The sequence below is a fragment of the Lepisma saccharinum genome, chromosome 11, assembly GCF_977018435.1.
Source record: "Lepisma saccharinum chromosome 11, izLepSacc3.1, whole genome shotgun sequence".
Taxonomy (NCBI): domain Eukaryota; kingdom Metazoa; phylum Arthropoda; class Insecta; order Zygentoma; family Lepismatidae; genus Lepisma; species Lepisma saccharinum.
The window spans coordinates 2,684,806-2,703,180 of record NC_139239.1 but is presented as its reverse complement, the minus strand read 5'-3'; the positions used below and the strand labels follow the sequence as shown (position 1 = coordinate 2,703,180).

Genomic DNA, 18,375 nt, shown 5'->3' with positions numbered 1-18,375 from the left:
TTTCCTTTTGTCCTCTCTTTATTAGATTTGGAAGAAGAATTAAGACCCTCTGTTTCATAATCTCTTGCTTTGGCCACACAACAATGCCCCACGAGCCCCCATTGCAGCGACGCAGGCAGGGTAATTGAAATTCCACGGAGCAAGAAATTCCAGGGGAGATACAAGAATTGTTGTCGCAAAAGATCTTGCCGGAATCGCGAGCCCAAAAGCATTCAATCAGACGTCAGGGTAAAACGGGCGAATACTCGAGCTTAGATTTGTCCTTTCTGAAAATCGAATGCCTTTCCAGCCCGTGGTTCGGGTTTATTAGTTCCCTCCTTTTTTTGTATCGATTTTTGATCCTCCTCGACTCTCCCGAAAAAGAAAGGGGGATGAGGGGGCAAAAGCCGAACCTCTCGCTCTCTTCGGTTCCAATTCAAACCGTTGGGTCTGTCGAAAACGTTGTTGGGTGAGCGAAGGGCGATAACAGAGCCACCTGGGAGACAGTTGACGGAACCACGGAGCGTGACGAGCGCCCCGAAGCGAGTTCCTGACGAGTCGTTCGCGGGCGCGCGTCGAAGTAGCGTTGTCCAACTCGATTCTTCCCGTCCTAGTTCGACCAGCGCTCGCTTCTTTCTCTCTCTCTCTCTCTCTCTCGCTCGCTCTCTCTTTCTCTCCCTCTTCTTCTCTCTCAGTCTCTCTCGTGCGAACCGACGCCGTGCTTTGCGAAAAGTCTCCCGCGAGTTTAGCCGCTGCGTGTGAAATGGAAGAACCGTTGTGGATATCTTAAGGATGTGACCAGCTGGAGAAACGAACGAAGATGTATTTGACGATAAGTGCGTTCGGAATCCATCCTCCGCCTTAAAAATGTGTCTGTGCGTGTGCTAGGACGCATACTGCGTATCATGTGCGACGCATCGTGTACATTAACCATGGCATTGATTGAAAACATGTTGTGCCCCATTTGATGAAAAAATTTTGCATTGAAGACTTGAATGCACGAATCATACTACAGCGCTGTAGGCAAATATAGCATGTGATTCGTAAACATAATTATCGCACAATAATTGTGACAGTTTTTTTTGTTGGTGAAGTGCTCAGTGAAGTGTTTTTACTATATTGCTAGTGTCTCAAAGTGAGTTAGTGGAATACAACCAACACTACTTAAGAGTACATCGTGTAAAATTTGATGCGTAATTTGCCTCGCTACTTTGAATAACACTTTCACCGGTAACGAAGACAAACGCAACAACATTGGGCTAAACTTTGCGTTGTGGATTTCGTAACAAGTGAACACATTGTTGATGATTTTCATATCACTGTGACAATGCATTTTAACAATCGAAAGGTGTTGCTGATGATTTTTGTGATTTTGTTGGAAGGTTTCATTGTGGAGGCTCACAGGAGACGAGGTAAGTAGAGTTTATTATCCGCATTCCTTTGTCCGTTGGCGTATTTGTAGTTTCGGCCGCGGGTATTGCAAAGTTCTGCGTCCAGAGCGAAATGACAAATGATGCCCTTCGCTAAAATTGACCGCAGCTTGGCATGAGTTTGTGACCGCAGATCTCCCTCCGTGGGAAAAATATGCGAAACGTAATTTAACTTTCGAACGGTCGCAGAAAAGAATTTCCACTGGATTTTGAATGTGAAATTGTTCTTTGGTTCATCGCAGGATATTCACATTCCATGCATAATCCGTTTATACACACAAACACACAGTCAAGAGGATTAATGTACTTTGAATCAAGAAACCAACCTGAGTAATAAAGATGCACGACACTGAATGCACACATACTGAAAAGAAAATTTTAGTTTACTTTAACGTATGCTCAGAAAGGCTAATCGGGACTGGACCCAGAGTTTAAAGGATCCGAACGAATGTGCTTCCATCGTGAAAAAACCACGGGATCCCTTTGATTACAAGGCAGCTGTAGATCAGCATTTGCTGAACCTCGCCCAAGAATAAAGACCATTGAATTAACATGGCAGCAGGATACGTACTATGCTATCGTGGAGGTCCTGCCCGCACATTGCTTCTGCACCAGGGGTCCCTGGTTCGAATCCCGGTCTGGGCATGGGTGTTCTCTGTGAGTGCTTCTTCATAGATTTTATCACATAATCATCCATCCTCACCTTCGCGATTACCCAAAAATGGAAGTAAAGTGAAGTAAAATATATCAAATCAATCAACCAACCTCCCGCACAATGAATAACATACAAGAATTAAGAGAAAGTTATTTTTCTCTTTCGATCAATTGAATTAATGCTTTAAGTCCACTTTATTAACAGACAAGATAATCGGGACTGGACATATACAGAGCATTCCCTGACATTCGCTACGAGACTCGGCGGCAAGCGGCCCGGAATCAGCGCTTGTCTTTCCCGGTGAACGGGTCCGCGACAGTCGCTAGAGTCGGCTATTAAAATTACAGTTTTCATATTGTGTACTAACCTTGACCACAAAAGGTGTTCAAAATGATGTCATTCTGCTGCAACACATTCTTGGCATCTCCGAAGGAAATTGGCATTTACACGTGCAAGTTCGTCTACTGTAATTCTCCCCATTTTTCGTACAATACTGCCCGACCCTGTGGTCGAGTGGTTAGCACATCGCGCTGCGACGCCAAGGGTCCCGGGTTCGAATCCCGGTCGGGCTTGGTTGTTTGTGAATGTCCATTCAACAATTTCATCATTTCATCACTCATCCCCATCTTCGCAAATTAGCCAAGAGGTACAAAACGCGAAGTAAAATAAACTAAATCAAATCAAATCAAATCAAAAATCGTACAATACTCTCTTTTAACTCACGGATGGTGTGCGGATTGTCTTTGTATACTTTATTTCCCAATTTTTCTTTCCACTTTTATTCATAACTGACCCTGTTACTCTAAACTTTTTTACAAGGTTTAATATAGTGGTCCTATGTGGAACGGGAACACCAGGAAATTTCACGTCGTCGCACTTCTCCACAATTCCTCTGTCCGAAGTAACACTCGCCAAGATAAATTCTTTATTGAAATGTAATTTTTGTGGTGCCATATTAAGCCACAATCTTCAACACACGGACACGACACAACACAACTTCCGAGGGAGGATTATACTGGCGTCAGTCTGCAACGTCAACAGAAAGGGAAAGAGAGCGAAGGCAGGGAGAGCGAAAAAAAAGAGACTGTAGCGTGCGACTGTCGCGGACCCGTTCACCGGGAAAGACAAGCGCTAACGCTGGGCCACTTGCAGCCGAGTCTCGTAGCGAATGTCAGGGAATGCTCTGTAGTTTAAAGTGTTATCCGAACCACTGTTCAGTGTGCCTCCACCGGGTATGGAACCTGGCACATCTTAATTGCAAGGCAACGACGATCCCACTTTTTGTTTCTTTAAAGAAGGAGTTTCCCACACATCATACTCGTAACAATCAATCTCAAATCTCTTTTTCATTCATAACAGATTAGCGCAAACATCCATGTCTTAACCGGGATTCGATCTCGCAGTGCTAACCACCACGCCATCAGAGAGGTCAATTTTCCCTTTCATATCATAATTTTCTGTTTATTCTGGATCTCAGGAAACACGTTGGAACTAGATATTCGAAATTGGGCCTTAAAAGAGCGTGTTTTTTCCATGTAAGCATAAAAGATGACCTCCCTTAACAACATCTTCCTGGTGACTACAGATGTCGCCTTATATGTTACTGGAAACATTTCATTCCTCGCCTAAAGCACGACATACTGGGATCATGTTTATGCTAGGTTATTAGATTATTTTGAGCTGGGTGACATAAATTACTTTTTTCTTTGGGGACATCTCATAATACAAGGGTTGGATAAAAAGTAATGGCAACACTGCTGTACCGTGAAAGAGGTGAGTCACAGCGCCACAAGCGTTTCCTGGCTGATAAAGGAATATCAGACGAGGAAGTATAGTGAGTGGGAGCAATTGTATGTTATTCAGTCAAAAACAGCAGTGCTTTGAAGCAGAGGACGAGAGTGCAAGCGCCCTAACAATATGTTTAGGCAAGAAGAACAACGTCTCTCAGGCAGACGGTCAACGCAGCCTACTACTGCACCTTCTTGCAACACCGGAAGCGCCGGCATGGTGTCCCATCATCCTGCTTGACAATGCAAGATGTCACACTGCGAACACTGTGACGGCTCTCCTGCATAACTGGTAGTGGGAGGTACTGGAACATCCGCCGTATTCACCGGTATGAGACCGTGTGATTACGACCGTTTTGTCAAAATGAAGGAACCACTGGGCGGGAAGCACTACGACACGCGCGATAGGGCGGTCACTGCGGGACATCGACAGAGATGGACGCGCTGACGGTGTACGACGCCTTCCATACGTGTGGCAGAAGGTCGTAGAGATGAGGGGCGATTACTTTGAAGGAATGTAACACGTGCTCCTCTGCCAATACAATCAAGTACCAATTATACCAGTGTTGCCATTACTTTTTATCCAACCCTTGTATTTTCAAGAATATCTCTTTTTTTAATGTACACATAGGCTAGTCAGAATTTAGCCATATTTTAAAGTGGAATATGAAACTGCTAGTTTCTTAAACTGTCCAGCAAAGGATTATCTTTTTTACCCATTCTCACGCTACGGGTTGCCAGGTGCTTGAATTTTATGGCATCAGAGAATGGGTTCTGCTAGGAAAAAAAGAAATAAGTAACTTAAGTGAGAACACGAACCAGTGCATAGATAAGAAAAAGGTTAGTTGGATATACGTACTTTAACTATACATCCAAGCTATTGCTATTGTAATCATGAATACGGCTTATGTTTGTGATATCGCAAATAAGTTTTGAACAACAGTTGAAGTTTATCTTGATGCGACAATTGAAAAGCAGGTATTGCAATGTTACTTTGCATCTCAATTGCGCTTATATTCACTTGTTTGCGCATTATTAAATAATTAACCGAGGCGGCTCCTGTAGAAAATAGTTAAATGAAATGTAGTGGGCTACCAGTAAACATTTGCTTCTGACTCTGCCATGTAAGTTTTCATATTAGCGCTTCAATTTATTGCAAAATGTATTGAACTGTGACTGACTAAATAGATACAGGTAAGGTTTTGATTGATTTTTTTTGGTTTATTTTTGTTCGCCATTCTGCCACTTTTTGGCTGTTTTCGGAGGTGAGGATCAGTGATGATGTGATGAAATGGAAGCAACATTCACAAACAACAGACATGCCCAGGGCTGGAATCGCACCCGAAAAGCTTGGCATCCTAGTGCCATTTAGTTGTTCTTTCTGTTCATCCTGATGTGACGATTGAAAAACAGGCATACAATTTGCGAGTGTATACACTTGTTATTAGATATCTCTTCAGCTTAGCTATAAGGACGACCAAGAATGACCATGAAGTGCATAATTGAAAATTAAGGGATTCTATTATGAGCCTATTCTGAAACGAAACTAGAAGACAAAAGATATCTATACGATTTTCATATATCAATTACCAGTAAAGTTAGTATTGAGGATGTTACAATGGTGGTTCTGTTAAATTTGAGTATTAATCTAATTGTTCCATCACAGAGTTTCAAGAGGATATCTTATTTGAGAGCTAATTAAAAGTTTATATGAGCCTACTCAAGTCCCTCTTGACCGTATTTATCAAATAGCTAGTTATGATCCCATTGAATCCCCCTTCAAGTTTGTTGATCTCTTCAAGCCTTTCCCCTGTAACAGAGCGCGCTTGCGAGTGTGATAAACTTCCATAAATTAGGGTCTTGATTTATTACTATGCCTTTCAGTTTGGTCGAAACCTATCTCGCATTTGTAATTGTTTTATTTTACGTCACTTTCTTACCTATTTAGGTTAATCGTGACGAAGAGGATTAGTGATAATTTGAAGAAATTGACACTCGTAAAGAAATATTCATGCCCTGTCCAGGACTCCGGAAACCGGAACTTCTTTAATTGAATTTTTGGGACGACTTTATGAAAGAGATGAGGGAACCAACCTAAAAATATGTAGCTTTCTCCAGGACTCGAATTTTGCATAATGTCTTTACACCCGGAGACCTACAGTTTGGACGAATCTCTATTTTAAAATTATATCAGAACCTGAATCGGAAAAGGATATCAGAATGTGAAATGTGTAGATACTCTCAGGGAACGGAATCAAGGAACCTTTGGTTATCGATGAAACCACAGATTTTCACACACTGTGAAATGTAATGAGGTTAGCAAGTAAAAAAGGAACTTGAACTAACTAAAATACAATATAAGTATAATATTCAAGAGACCCGGGTTGGATTTTTGCATGAGCTGATATTTCTCGCCAAGTACAACTTCAGTGTGTGTCCATACAGAATATAATTTGTGCTGCTTGTTTATCATTAAGCATTTGGAAGAAACAGATCGTATTGCAAAGCTACTGGTTGGATCTTCCTCCATACAGATGGAACAGCATACGCGAAAAATCAGCAGTAGTGCAATTGTTAGATAACCGACACGTAAACCAGAGAAATAGGTTCAAATAGGATGAAGTCAGGGTGTTTCATTAAGTTTCAACAATATTCAGAAATAAACTTCTAAATGTTAGCAACAATACCCTATTCATTATTAAACCATAGATCCGTCACGTGTACGTTCGTTCTCTCCATCAGCATACATTGTTAGAGCGGGCATACATTAACGTAAAAACACGTCATTAAATTTTGCACGGAAAGTAGAAATCCGACAGTATTTGGGGACCTGCGGATGGTACGCACCGTCATTTTCGTACGCTGCCCCGTAATTTCATACGGCCCAAAATTTTAGAAGGAGTTAACTTTTCTGCGTATACGCATGCGTAAAGGCACCTGGGGATGAAAGGGCAGGTTGGGACTAGAAGGAACAAGCGGAGATAATTACCCTGCTCTTCCCTCGGCCAAGACTAAGCTATTGTGAATAACGATAATCCGTGAGGTACCACCGCTGAAAAAGGTCGGTCCCTGGGGACCTCCTTTGTAGACAACAGTAATACGGGACTACCTCAGTGTCGTGTATGCACACAGACTAATATGCATGCGTTTATACATACTTAAACTTGAGACATAAACAGACCACTAATTAAAATGTAATAATAGATTTGCTGACACACAGCTTAAAATACAACTTCCACAATGAACACCTCCATATATCAACAAAACATAAACAAAAGCCTAACTATATTTCATACATAACACTCAGCTATACTGCAGGAGGCTTTAGAAAGAGAGCTTCGCGTTCTAACAGCAGAGGTGTCTAGCAGGCTGTTGCCGATTATCTCGTGTCGTCTGCTCCTCAGCCGAACAAACAGGCGGAGGTAGCATCAGGCAGAGGTCACTAACCTTTCAGAAGGGTGCAAAGCGCTCATTCGCGGACCTGATTGCTTCTCTCAGACACACCCCCATATTGTCGTCTGCTGCAAGCCCGCGAAGCTATCTTTTTAGGGCCTCATAAATTATAGTGCTTGGAAGAACTTGGCTCTAAGGGAAGGGTGTACGGAAGGATAGTAAGTCGCAGTGTGTGGCGTCACGTACTTGCGTAAATAATCAGCGTATTTCCGTCGCGTATTTTTACGTTAGTATTTGGGCCGCTTGAGAAGTTACATACTGTAAAGTTTACACTATCTACCGTCAAAATTTACACCATGGCTCTCAGTTTACCAAACCTGGACGTAACAGTATTTTTATTTCAATTGGAATATTTTGTCAGACATAAAAATGGGTAGCGATTGCAGATTTATTTTAAAAACTAATTTAAATTATGTTTTTAGGTCAACTATGAAATGTCCGAAAAAATTATCATTGTAAATTTGTTACAGTAGTTTGATGGCAGCGCAAATTGACGGTTTTAGGCCATGATCTTTCAAGTTAACTTTTTGCAGTTTAAAAATAATTCAGTATTATTTTTCATAACCTAATTATATAACAGAAGAAAGAAACAAAAATTCATGCAAACCGAGAAAACAAGCAACACATTTGTTTCCAGTGTAAGCTAGGCCATTAACATCAACTACAGTTGCTAAATGCGTTACAAAGTCTGCTTGAAATTTCAGTATCCACTCTTGACTGTGAAAATTTTACATCTCTGGCTGTTCATCAAGCGATTCATTGTGCACGAACTGTGCTTTTTCGCTTTGATCAAATTTGCAAAAACGTTGATGAGCTCAGCTTGGAGTTTCATTAAAATTGTCCAGCTTTCGCGCATACAGAACGTCAACGGTTTTCTGATAAAGTGCAAACTGGAAGTTGTGCGACACAAAACCTCGTTTCCACAATGTTTTGAGTTGAAATTTTTATTTACATGAGATGATAAGATTTGCAAACTAAGCTTTGCAGCAACTGTAAGGGGAATATTTATATCTGACTGACACACAGTATTTAAAATTATGCAGACAGTAATGCCGAAATATTTACAATCACTAACGTACGCAGGATTTTTTAAGGAGGAGGCCGTAATTCTAAAGGTAAATGTTACTGTTTTATGGGCGGGAAATACACAATAAAATATCTTGTAATTTTCATCTTTAACCATGGTTTACCGGCCCCATGTTGGAGTGGTTAGAACATCGCACTACGACACCAGAGTTTCCGGGTTCGAATCCCGGCTTGGGCATGGATTTTTGTGAGTGTTCATTCATCAATTTCATCCTACCATCACTCATCCCCATCTTCGCAGATTTGCCAAAAGTGGCACAAAAGCGAAGTAAATGAAGCAAATCAATCAATTAACCATGGTTTTAAAAGTTTTTCAGAGACAAAAATGGTAGTCAGGAGGTCATTTTAAAGGACGGGATTTGCATTTTATGCGATTATGCGTTCTTGCGTTTTTAAACTCGCCTAATCGAGAACTGTGTTGTACGATACATTTGAATAGCATAGCTCCCCATAGCAATAAGTAGACCTTTAAGGCGGAAATTTTTTAATACGCGCTTACTTCAAGGTTTGTATGCCTTAAACAAGCCAGTTTAACGTGCATAGTTTATCACTTTGGTTTCCTAGTATTTTTTTTAATGGTTTAATTTGAAAAATTTCATTTCTTCAAATTTTTATGAAAGACTGTAACCTTATTAGCTGCCCTATGTGTTGCTTTGATTTAAAAATCAAAATCAAAGCAACACAAGCGATACACACACACTGTGCAAATTAAGCTTTTCTCTTTTGGGTGGGGGATGCCCACTCACTGGCGTATTTGTGATTTTATTTCGGGAGGCAAGTGTTTTTGGGGTGCGTTTGCAAATTTGTATACGCTACCAGCCAGTTATTGCCTGGCGGGTCTAAGAACCTTAGAACATTCGTTTCAACCTAGGCCATTAAATCTTAGAACATTTAAAAGTAATTTTGAAACACTTTGTACATATATTTAGGCTACTTTCTAGAAAACCCTACACAAAAACACCTATCGAACTAGTAACACCGAAAAATTGACCAAATGTATGTTGCCAGCCTACCTACAAGTTTCTTGTGAACATTAAAGCCTGTAAAATATCATAAGTATGCCATGAAAACTTTAGTGGATAACAGCCTGCTGTTGCCTCGGTAAGATGTTCAGTTGCCAAATGGTGTTCTTTTTTTTTTTTTTTTAATTCACAAGGCTGCATACTTTTCAACCAGGAAATTTTCCATTAATGAACCATTAATGGACACGAATGAATTTTCAATTGTGCTTGTTATATAGTTGTTAAAGAAAAAGTATACTGTATGCTTTCCATTACATTTTCTTTGAGGAGGATAAAAACGTTCCCGAAAGGGATAAAAATAATTGTCTCTTGCCGGGGATGAAATTTTTAGTGGGGTAATCTCTGGCAAGCCCCCTGTCACAGTTAATTCGCACACTGGATACACGTATCAAAATTCGCATAAATACTGTAGACTCTTCACGTATAAAATAGTTTGTTGTCACTCACAGTCTCCAACGGACAGCCCAAACCAATGCACCTACAAACACGTACGTTTAGGGGTGTCCTCTTCTTGTGACGTAAGCAGCCACTGAGAAGGGGATTTCCGAAATTTATTTATTTATTTATTTTCACCTATAACAGAGCTTTGGCTCCAATTACAATAGGCTTACATATATTATAAACAATTAAAAATTTACAATTTCAATAATTGAACCTTTGAAGTGGGAAAAAGAGATTGAACTTTTTTTATTTTTATATGAGCTATTCGGCCTAGAAACTTGAAAATATTTCCATTAGACACAAAAGTGCTCAACAGATAGCACTGCGTTATTACATATCTTTGTGTGAGAAGCCGCAACAAAATTTGCCCATGCAAAGTCATGAAAAATCCAGAAAAACTCCAGGACAACTGAAGAATCCGTGCATTTTATGGGAAAAATTACTTGCAGCAAAATTTAGGAGAAGAAAATATTACACAAGAAAAACACATACTATCTACTATGTACAATAAAGTCAACTGATATTTATGTATATTCAGCTTTAGCATCGTTGAATTATCTCTAATGAAAATGACGGACATGACAATGGAAACTGGAGATTTACGGATATGTCATCACTTTAGCATCCAGAGAAGAAGAAGAAGAAAGTGTAAAGGTAACTGTTGATAATTTTACTTCTGTTTCAAAAAAGTAATTCTGTTAAGAGTTACAGCTACTTTTCTCTTCAAACGTACTATACTTAAGGTTAGAATTTCTAAAATATGTAACTGTTACTTCTACCTACATTACAAGTAACTAGTTACTTTCAAACATGGTCTCGTGCACATGCTAATAGTATTTTTCAAAGGGCCAGTTAGTGTGTTGAGTGCGAGATGTCAATAGAAAGACTCTCTTTCTGAGGGACATTGACGTCCTTGAGTTTTGGTTAAGTATAAAGAATCGAACATTCCCTTATTAGCTGATTCCTTATATGCCGACTACAGGTTCGAAGTGCATGCGTACATTTTTCGACTTTCATCTTGTGATTTATTCTGATTCTATATATAGCAATTTATTTATTTATTTATTGTTTATTTATTGATTTGCTTTATATTACTTCCCCTTTTGCGCCACTTTTGGCTAATTTTCGAAGAGGGGGATGAATGATAATGTGATGAAATTGATGAATGGACACTCTCAAACATCCATGCCCAGGCCGGGTTTCAAACTCGCGACCCCTGGCGTCGTAGCGCGATGTGCTAACCACTCCGCCACTGGGGCCGGCCAATTGATTAACATATGTGTAATAAGGACAATGTATTTGTTATTATACCCAGGAGAATATTGCTTTTGTTATAGTAGTACCAGAAAGAGATGAACCTCGACCAACTCGCAAACCAAAATTGTCAGTCCTTGTCATCCCCATGTTTCCACATTTACAACTTCCCTTCCGTGCACAGTTTTCCCCCTCCATGATGATACAAATACTTGCTACTGAATAAAGATGACAATGTGTTGAACAACGCTGCATATTTGGCAACGCAGGGGCAGGTTTACACGGTAAGAAACTGCTTGCATCAAGCTCTCTTCGCTCACATGCTGTTGAGAATTTGAAAACAGTGCCAGGATGCTTTTTCTTCTTGGTAGAGTAGTATGGATTCAATTTGCTATTTCTATAATTTATATCCCCTTTTGTCAGAAAAGCCAGATTAGGATAAACAACCAGACGCTGAAATGTACTTTCCACTTTTTCTGAACATACATTTGTACAGTGCAAAAGTTTTTATGATATAATAACAAAAGTCTTGTTCATTTCGAAACAGGCAGTGAAAATATGCAGGAAAAATAAGACAACATTGTATTTATCCTCACAAATATGGTAATGAATGAACAAGGATGTTTCAGTTCAACAATAGTGGGATGTTATATTTCTGCAACACCCAAGGTAATTACGCGAACATGAACCAACAATGTTTACTCTCGCAGAGTTCAATTATATAAATTACCTCCTAGGGGTAAAACGAAATTGCTATCTCCGTCTCTTGTTAAAATTTATGTTCCCATTGCATGATGGATTCTTGCAGACAATCAAGCATCATCTTTATTGTTTGAATACATCAACCACACACTCAGACGGAGTGGGAAAGGGAAGGAGGGAACAAGACAGAAATACTATGCAGACGCCTACATACACAAATAGTGGATGGGGGGAGAAACAGATACAAGCTCTCTCTCTCTCTCTCTCTCTCTCTCTCACACACACACACACACACACACACATACACAGAGACAGAGAGAGAGAGAGAGAGAGAGAGAGAGAGAGAGAGAGAGAGAGATACCTGTACGCATGGAAAAGTAGGCAGGGGAGAGGGCGAGAAAGTAATTAAGGTAGAGAGAGAGAAAGATTATGTTTATATGCATACCAGTACATTTATATATATATACTCTATGTGATCAAAAGTATCCGGTCACACCGCGAAACGTGTGTTTATCATAGAGGGCGACACAGTATTGCCATCTACCGGGTGGAACACATAGTCAGCGAACTCAGTAGTCTGCAGACAGTGTGAGACAGCAGTATGGAATGGTCTTAGGTAGTCGCAGACTTTCAACGTGGTCAGTTGGTTGCGTGCCACTTGTGTAGGAAGTCTGTGTGTGAGATTTCCACCCTCCAAAACATCCCTCTGTCCACTGTTTCCGATGTTATAGCGAAGGGATGTGTCCAACACAAAAGCGTGCAGGCCAACCTCCCGTGTTGACCTCCAGAGACCATCGAGTGTTGAAGAGGATCGTACAGCATTATCGTCAATCATTCATCGCCACCATCACACAGGAATTCCGAACTGCATCAGGATTTACTCCAAGCACCATTACTGTTTGGCGCAAGGTGCGACAACTTGGTTTCCATGGCCGAGCAGCTGCCCATAAGTCAAACATCACACAGATAAATGCCAAACACCGCCTCGTGTGGTGCAAGGAGCATCGAAACTGGACCATAGAACAGTGGAAAACCGTTGTGTGGAGTGATGAATCACAGTACACAATGTAGCGATCCGATGGTAGGGTGTGGGTGTGGCGAATGCCTGGTGAACGACATCTACCAGCCTGTATAGTGCCGACAGTGAAATTCGGAGGTGGCGGGGTTAAAGTGTGGTCATGTTTCTCCTGGAAGAGGCTTGGCTACCTTGTTGCTTTACATGGCAATGTCACGGCACAAGCTTACGTTGACATTTTAACACCTTTCATGCTGCCTACCGTTGAAGACAAGTTCGGGGATGACCATTGTGTCTTTCAACACGACCGAGCACACCTCCATACTGTGGGGGAGTGATTTGACGACAACAACGTCCCACTAATGGACCTGCCTGTGCAGAGTTCTGATTTGAATCCCATAGAACATCTCTGGGATGTTTCGGAATGCCGACTTCGTGCTAGACCACACCGATCCACATCAATACCTCTTCTCATGTTGGCGCTCTGCGAGGAGTGACTGCCATTCCTCAGGAAACCTTCCGGCACCTGATTGAAAGTATGCCTGTGAGAGTGAAGGCTGTCATCAAGGTTAAGGGTGGGCCAACAATGTATTGACTGCCAGTGTTCCCGATGGAGGTTTGCCCAAACTTGTACTTTATTTTCAGGTGGGTGTCCGTATACTTCTGATCACATAGAGTGTATATATATATATATAGAGAGAGAGGATGTATGTTAGTATGTATATGTATTAGAGTGCTGCATCGAGGCTTTTTTGCTCGATCGTGTAATAGTTCGTACGGATGAAGCTAGATGACTTACGGAATCGACTGTTTCTTCGCTCGAGCGAATAACTTTTGTTATTTCGGTCGCTTTGGTCTCTCCCTAGGTTAATCACGGCAATAATGAGGAATATTTTTTAGACAAAGATGATAAACAGACAGACAGGAATAAACGCCCTCGTAAAAAAGCCAGAACTCGAGTCTGGAACCTTCGACGCGAAGTGTGTTTCTTGTTTAAACTATATCTGTGTGTTTTCGTTAGATTCAAGGAATTTTGTGAGTTGATATGAATAAAGTAAATAAATAAGACAAGTGGGTGGAAGGGACTGGAGAATCGTAGCTACGGAACCATTGAGAAGATATCTATCGCCTAGATAGAGAATCTCTATATCCCCTTGTGATAGAGAACTTATTAGAAGAATGAAAATACAGATTAAACGAACAAATTTGATGTCTATCCTTTCGTCAAAATGCCTAGAAAACAATATTACATACTTTTTCACTATTAGAAAAGAATAAAAAAAATTGTCCTTGGTGGGGATCGAACCTAGATCTCAGTGGTGAAAGCTCGGTACGCTTACCAGCACTCTATCAATAACACCATGTTTTCTTTTTTCCAGTCAGTCTGTTTCCTTCCTCAACACCTGAAGACGAAAATGCATCTTAATTTCTCTCATAATTGTTTCATTGTCTATTAATAGAAACCTCGAATGTCAAAAATAGACGCATTCTTTCTGTGAAAAATCCCATGTTTCACATCGTGCTTCTCCATTTACTGTTATTTGACATTCACTTGGAAGTTAAAACTTAGCTTTGTGTGTTTGTTTTCACGTGCATGTGTGTGAGAAGAGTGGTGTGCACGTGTGTTCGATATTTTTCTGGGTGTTATTTTCGTTCAAAGCATTAATATAATTGTAAAATATGGAATTTACTGTAATGCAAGGAGTGAAAATATAAACCCAGTCCGTCAGGTTCGTTCCCAAACAACATTAAATAATGGAACGTAACGTGGACCTAGTATTATTCCATGTCGAGAACACGAGACATTACGATTGACAATCTTCATCTCGTTTGGTTTTGGGTTGGTGTTTTAAGTCCACGTTATGCACAGTAAGGCTAATCGGGACTGGACCTACAGTTTAAAGTGGGATCCGAAACACTTGTGCCTCCACCGGGTATCGAACCCGGGACCCCTTGATTACAAGGCAATGACGCTACCACTGCGCCATGGGGGAGGCCAATCTTCATCTCGTATTTCTCTTTGGCATCATTACTCAATTTACAGAGATGTATACCCGTGACTGGTATACAAGCCGCAGAATTGCAATGCTGGTTGGGTTGTCTAGTCACAAGGCGCTTGGTGGTCAGACATGGATGGCCTGCTTCAGTGCTTCTTCAATAGGGTCGTTACAACCCAGACGTGTCCGTGACTGTACAACCGTAAATTGCCTTCAAATATGCTTTGTGAAGTGAAAGATTCAGTGAAATTAAAACTAAAGTGAACATAGACATCAACTCCATGTTAAATTGTAATTTAGTTTATCTCACCAATACAACTTATCAATATATCAGAAGGAATAGATGATTATGGGATGAAACTATCAACATGAATTTTACACATATATTTGTACGATTATTGTCAAATTGAAATGATATTTGATATTCTATATATTCGAGGGTTATCACGCTCGATCGTGGGAGATTCGATCGCGTTTGCAGTACTCTAATATATATAGTATGTATAGTCCCTACCGTCTGCAATATATATAGTCCCGATTAGCCGTTCTGTGCATAAAGTGGACTTAAAACTTCAATTCAATTCAATATATACATGTATACTATACCAGAACATTCATACACCACCACATGGACCTCCCCAATGGCGCAGTGGTAGCGTCGTCGCCTTGTAATCAAGGGATTCCGGGTTCGATAGCTGGTGGACGCCCATAGTGGTTCTGATCCCACTTTAAACAGTAGGTCAAGTCCCGATTATCCTTACGGTGCATAAACTGGACTTAAAACACCAAATCAATCAAACATACACACCCAAAGAACACAGTTAGAGAAAGAGAGAGAGAGAGAGAGAGAGAGAGAGAGAGAGAGTAAAGGTACCATTCCACTTCGTAATAGGTTATCATGGAAGCAAATTTCATATACATTTTATGACACTACATGAAAGTGTAGTAAGTCAGTTGAGGAACGATATTTAATACTTTGATCGTAAACTTCTGTTCACTCGCGTAATAGAGTACATCGGATTATTGAAATAACTCGTAGTTATAGTAATTTTATTTTTAAAAAAATATTCTTTTTACACAGAAACAACACACAAATACACCTCAAAAGTATTTCCCTCAATAAAATTGTAACAAAATACGAATGTAGCATGTGTATATGCAAGAGAGAACACTAATTACTGCCATTAAAAGAAATATATATATATATATATATATATATATATATATATATATATATATATATATATATACCAGAAAGCACATACGTAAGTGGGTGTGAAGATAGGCCTCGCACATTCTCGATGTCAGCCATACTGGATTTTGATGCACAACTCTCTGATGCCCTTTACCGCCCCCGGCCCTCACGTTCCTAGGGATTAAAGTCTGAGTAGATGCCAGAGCAATTTTTTTGTTGGCACATTGTCGGACAAGTTTCCACTGATATTCCGTACCATCGGAAATAGAACACTGGTCTTCCGCGCGAAATATTAATTTGTTAATATACAGTTGCTGAGGATATAGTTGTTTTATAATCCATTATATTATTTTCATAATAGGGTTACAATTAAGTCATACAGTATTATCCTTCAATAATATTAATGCATATAATGGATTGATGTCCTATAAAAATATTATACAAATAAATAACTTTAAGGAAAATGAAATGAATTGCAAAAAAATATTAACTGAGTACATAGAATGCTATACAGCAGCAAAATAAATAAAACAAAAATATGATTTTCTTTCTTTGAATAAAAGAATGTATACAAATTTGAGGGTGTGGATATGAGTGTATATGAAATTGACTGTTCGTCGGATGAGGATAGAAATGTTCATGCAAACACACACAAACGCACACACACACACGCACACCCCAACTCACATATGTATATATATATACAGGGTGATTCAAAATTATCTTGACATTTTCCTTATATCGCTAATGAATGTTTTTCAGGATGGGATAAAATACACTTGTTTTCCAGCAAAATGGTGCACCACCCCAAATCGCCAGAATCGTTCGGGGGTACTTTGTTGATACCTTGCACGATAGGTGGATCGACCATGCCCTACCAAGACTTCGCTCTCAGACCTGACTTCCCCAGACTTTTTGAGTGGGGTTGCATGAAGTCTACGGTGTAACAAGTAAATATCATCATAGAGCAACTAACACAGCGAATAGTTGCAGCAATGCGGGTGATTACGCTAGCTGTATTGGAGCATGTGTACCGGTCTACGCAAAAGAGGTGAGTGCTATGCCTAGACTTACAGGGTCACCACATTGAAATGTATTGAGTTTGTCTTCTATTCTAGAGTACTTTTCAGCAGTAATGTCAATTTTGTCAATGAAATGTTTTTTGATTGAAACGTCAAGAGACTTTTGAATCACCCTGTATAAGGTCCGGCAGAAAAATCTGGCGTTTTTAAAATGGCTCTTTAGCGAGAGTTGTAGAAGTTGTAGAAGCATCACAACATCCGTCCCCGTCTTTGCAAACTCGTTACAGCGTGTAGTAGTGTGACAAGTTTTGGCGTGATGTGCTCGTACTTATTTGAAGACGATAGACATACATTAACAGTTAATTCTGACTCTTATGTTTCCATGTTGTAAAACTTTATTTCGTCAGAACTGCACAGACGTGGAATTAACACTAGATGTATGGTTTCAACAAGACGGAGCGCCTGCTCATACAACAAGAGCTTCCATGGAGGTTGCCAAAGGAATGTTTTCCGGCCCTCATTTCTCTGCGCGATGACTTGCCTTGGCCTGCTCGTTCGCCAGATCTTTCTGTTTGTAATTAATTCCTTTGGTGATACTTCAATGTAAAATTATTCGTCAATAAACTGCTCACACTGGATGAATTAAAAGCTGCTGCTATTCATCAGGAAATTACAGCAACACATCATGGCATGATGCGACGCGCAATGCAGAGCTTTCAAATTAGGTAATAAAAAGTTTACGAAAAATGGATAGCATTTGGATGGCTTTATATTCAAGACTCGATGCAAAGTTACATGTTAACAAATGTCATGCATTCTTCAGTAGAGTTACCAATATGACCAGCTTCTTATTGCTCTTCCTTTACAATTATTCACTAAGAAATATTGCCCTTCATTAGGACACAAGGCTTGCAACTGAAGTCTGTATATTAACCTAGCAGAAATATAAAGATGTGTCAGTGGAAGGCTTAATACGTAAAATTGTAGGTTTAGAAATTATACATAAAAGGCTTGATAGTATAGAGGTTTATTTGACAACAAAATGCCTGAAGGGCTTGATACTACATAAATAATGATTATAAGAATATAAACGCCCAATATAAATACAATAAATAATAAAGAAACAATTAAATTAACCAATTAAATCTTTACATAATTTTAGACTTCCTTACAAGTTATTTAACCCAAAAGAGATTATAGTAATGTCATTTTAATATTAATTTCCCCCAAAAAGACCTATCTCTGAATAGAACAAAGTGTGAAGTGCTTTAACTAAAAATCCCAACTAAATACTCTACATGAAAACTTAAAATACTAAACCGCTACAAAACAACTAC

General features: G+C 39.8%; 1 protein-coding gene across 1 annotated transcript in view; it reads left to right on the top strand.

The window, feature by feature from the left end:
• Positions 1–551: 551 nt before the first annotated feature.
• The window catches only part of LOC145995121 (zwei Ig domain protein zig-8-like), a 338,612-nt gene continuing 320,788 nt past the window's right edge, over positions 552–18,375 (top strand). Inside the window, exon 1 of the mRNA XM_083131657.1 lies at positions 552–1,391. Within this exon, the coding sequence (XP_082987783.1) occupies positions 1,307–1,391 (85 nt within the window). The 5' untranslated portion in view covers positions 552–1,306. The remainder of the gene's footprint in view (positions 1,392–18,375) is intronic.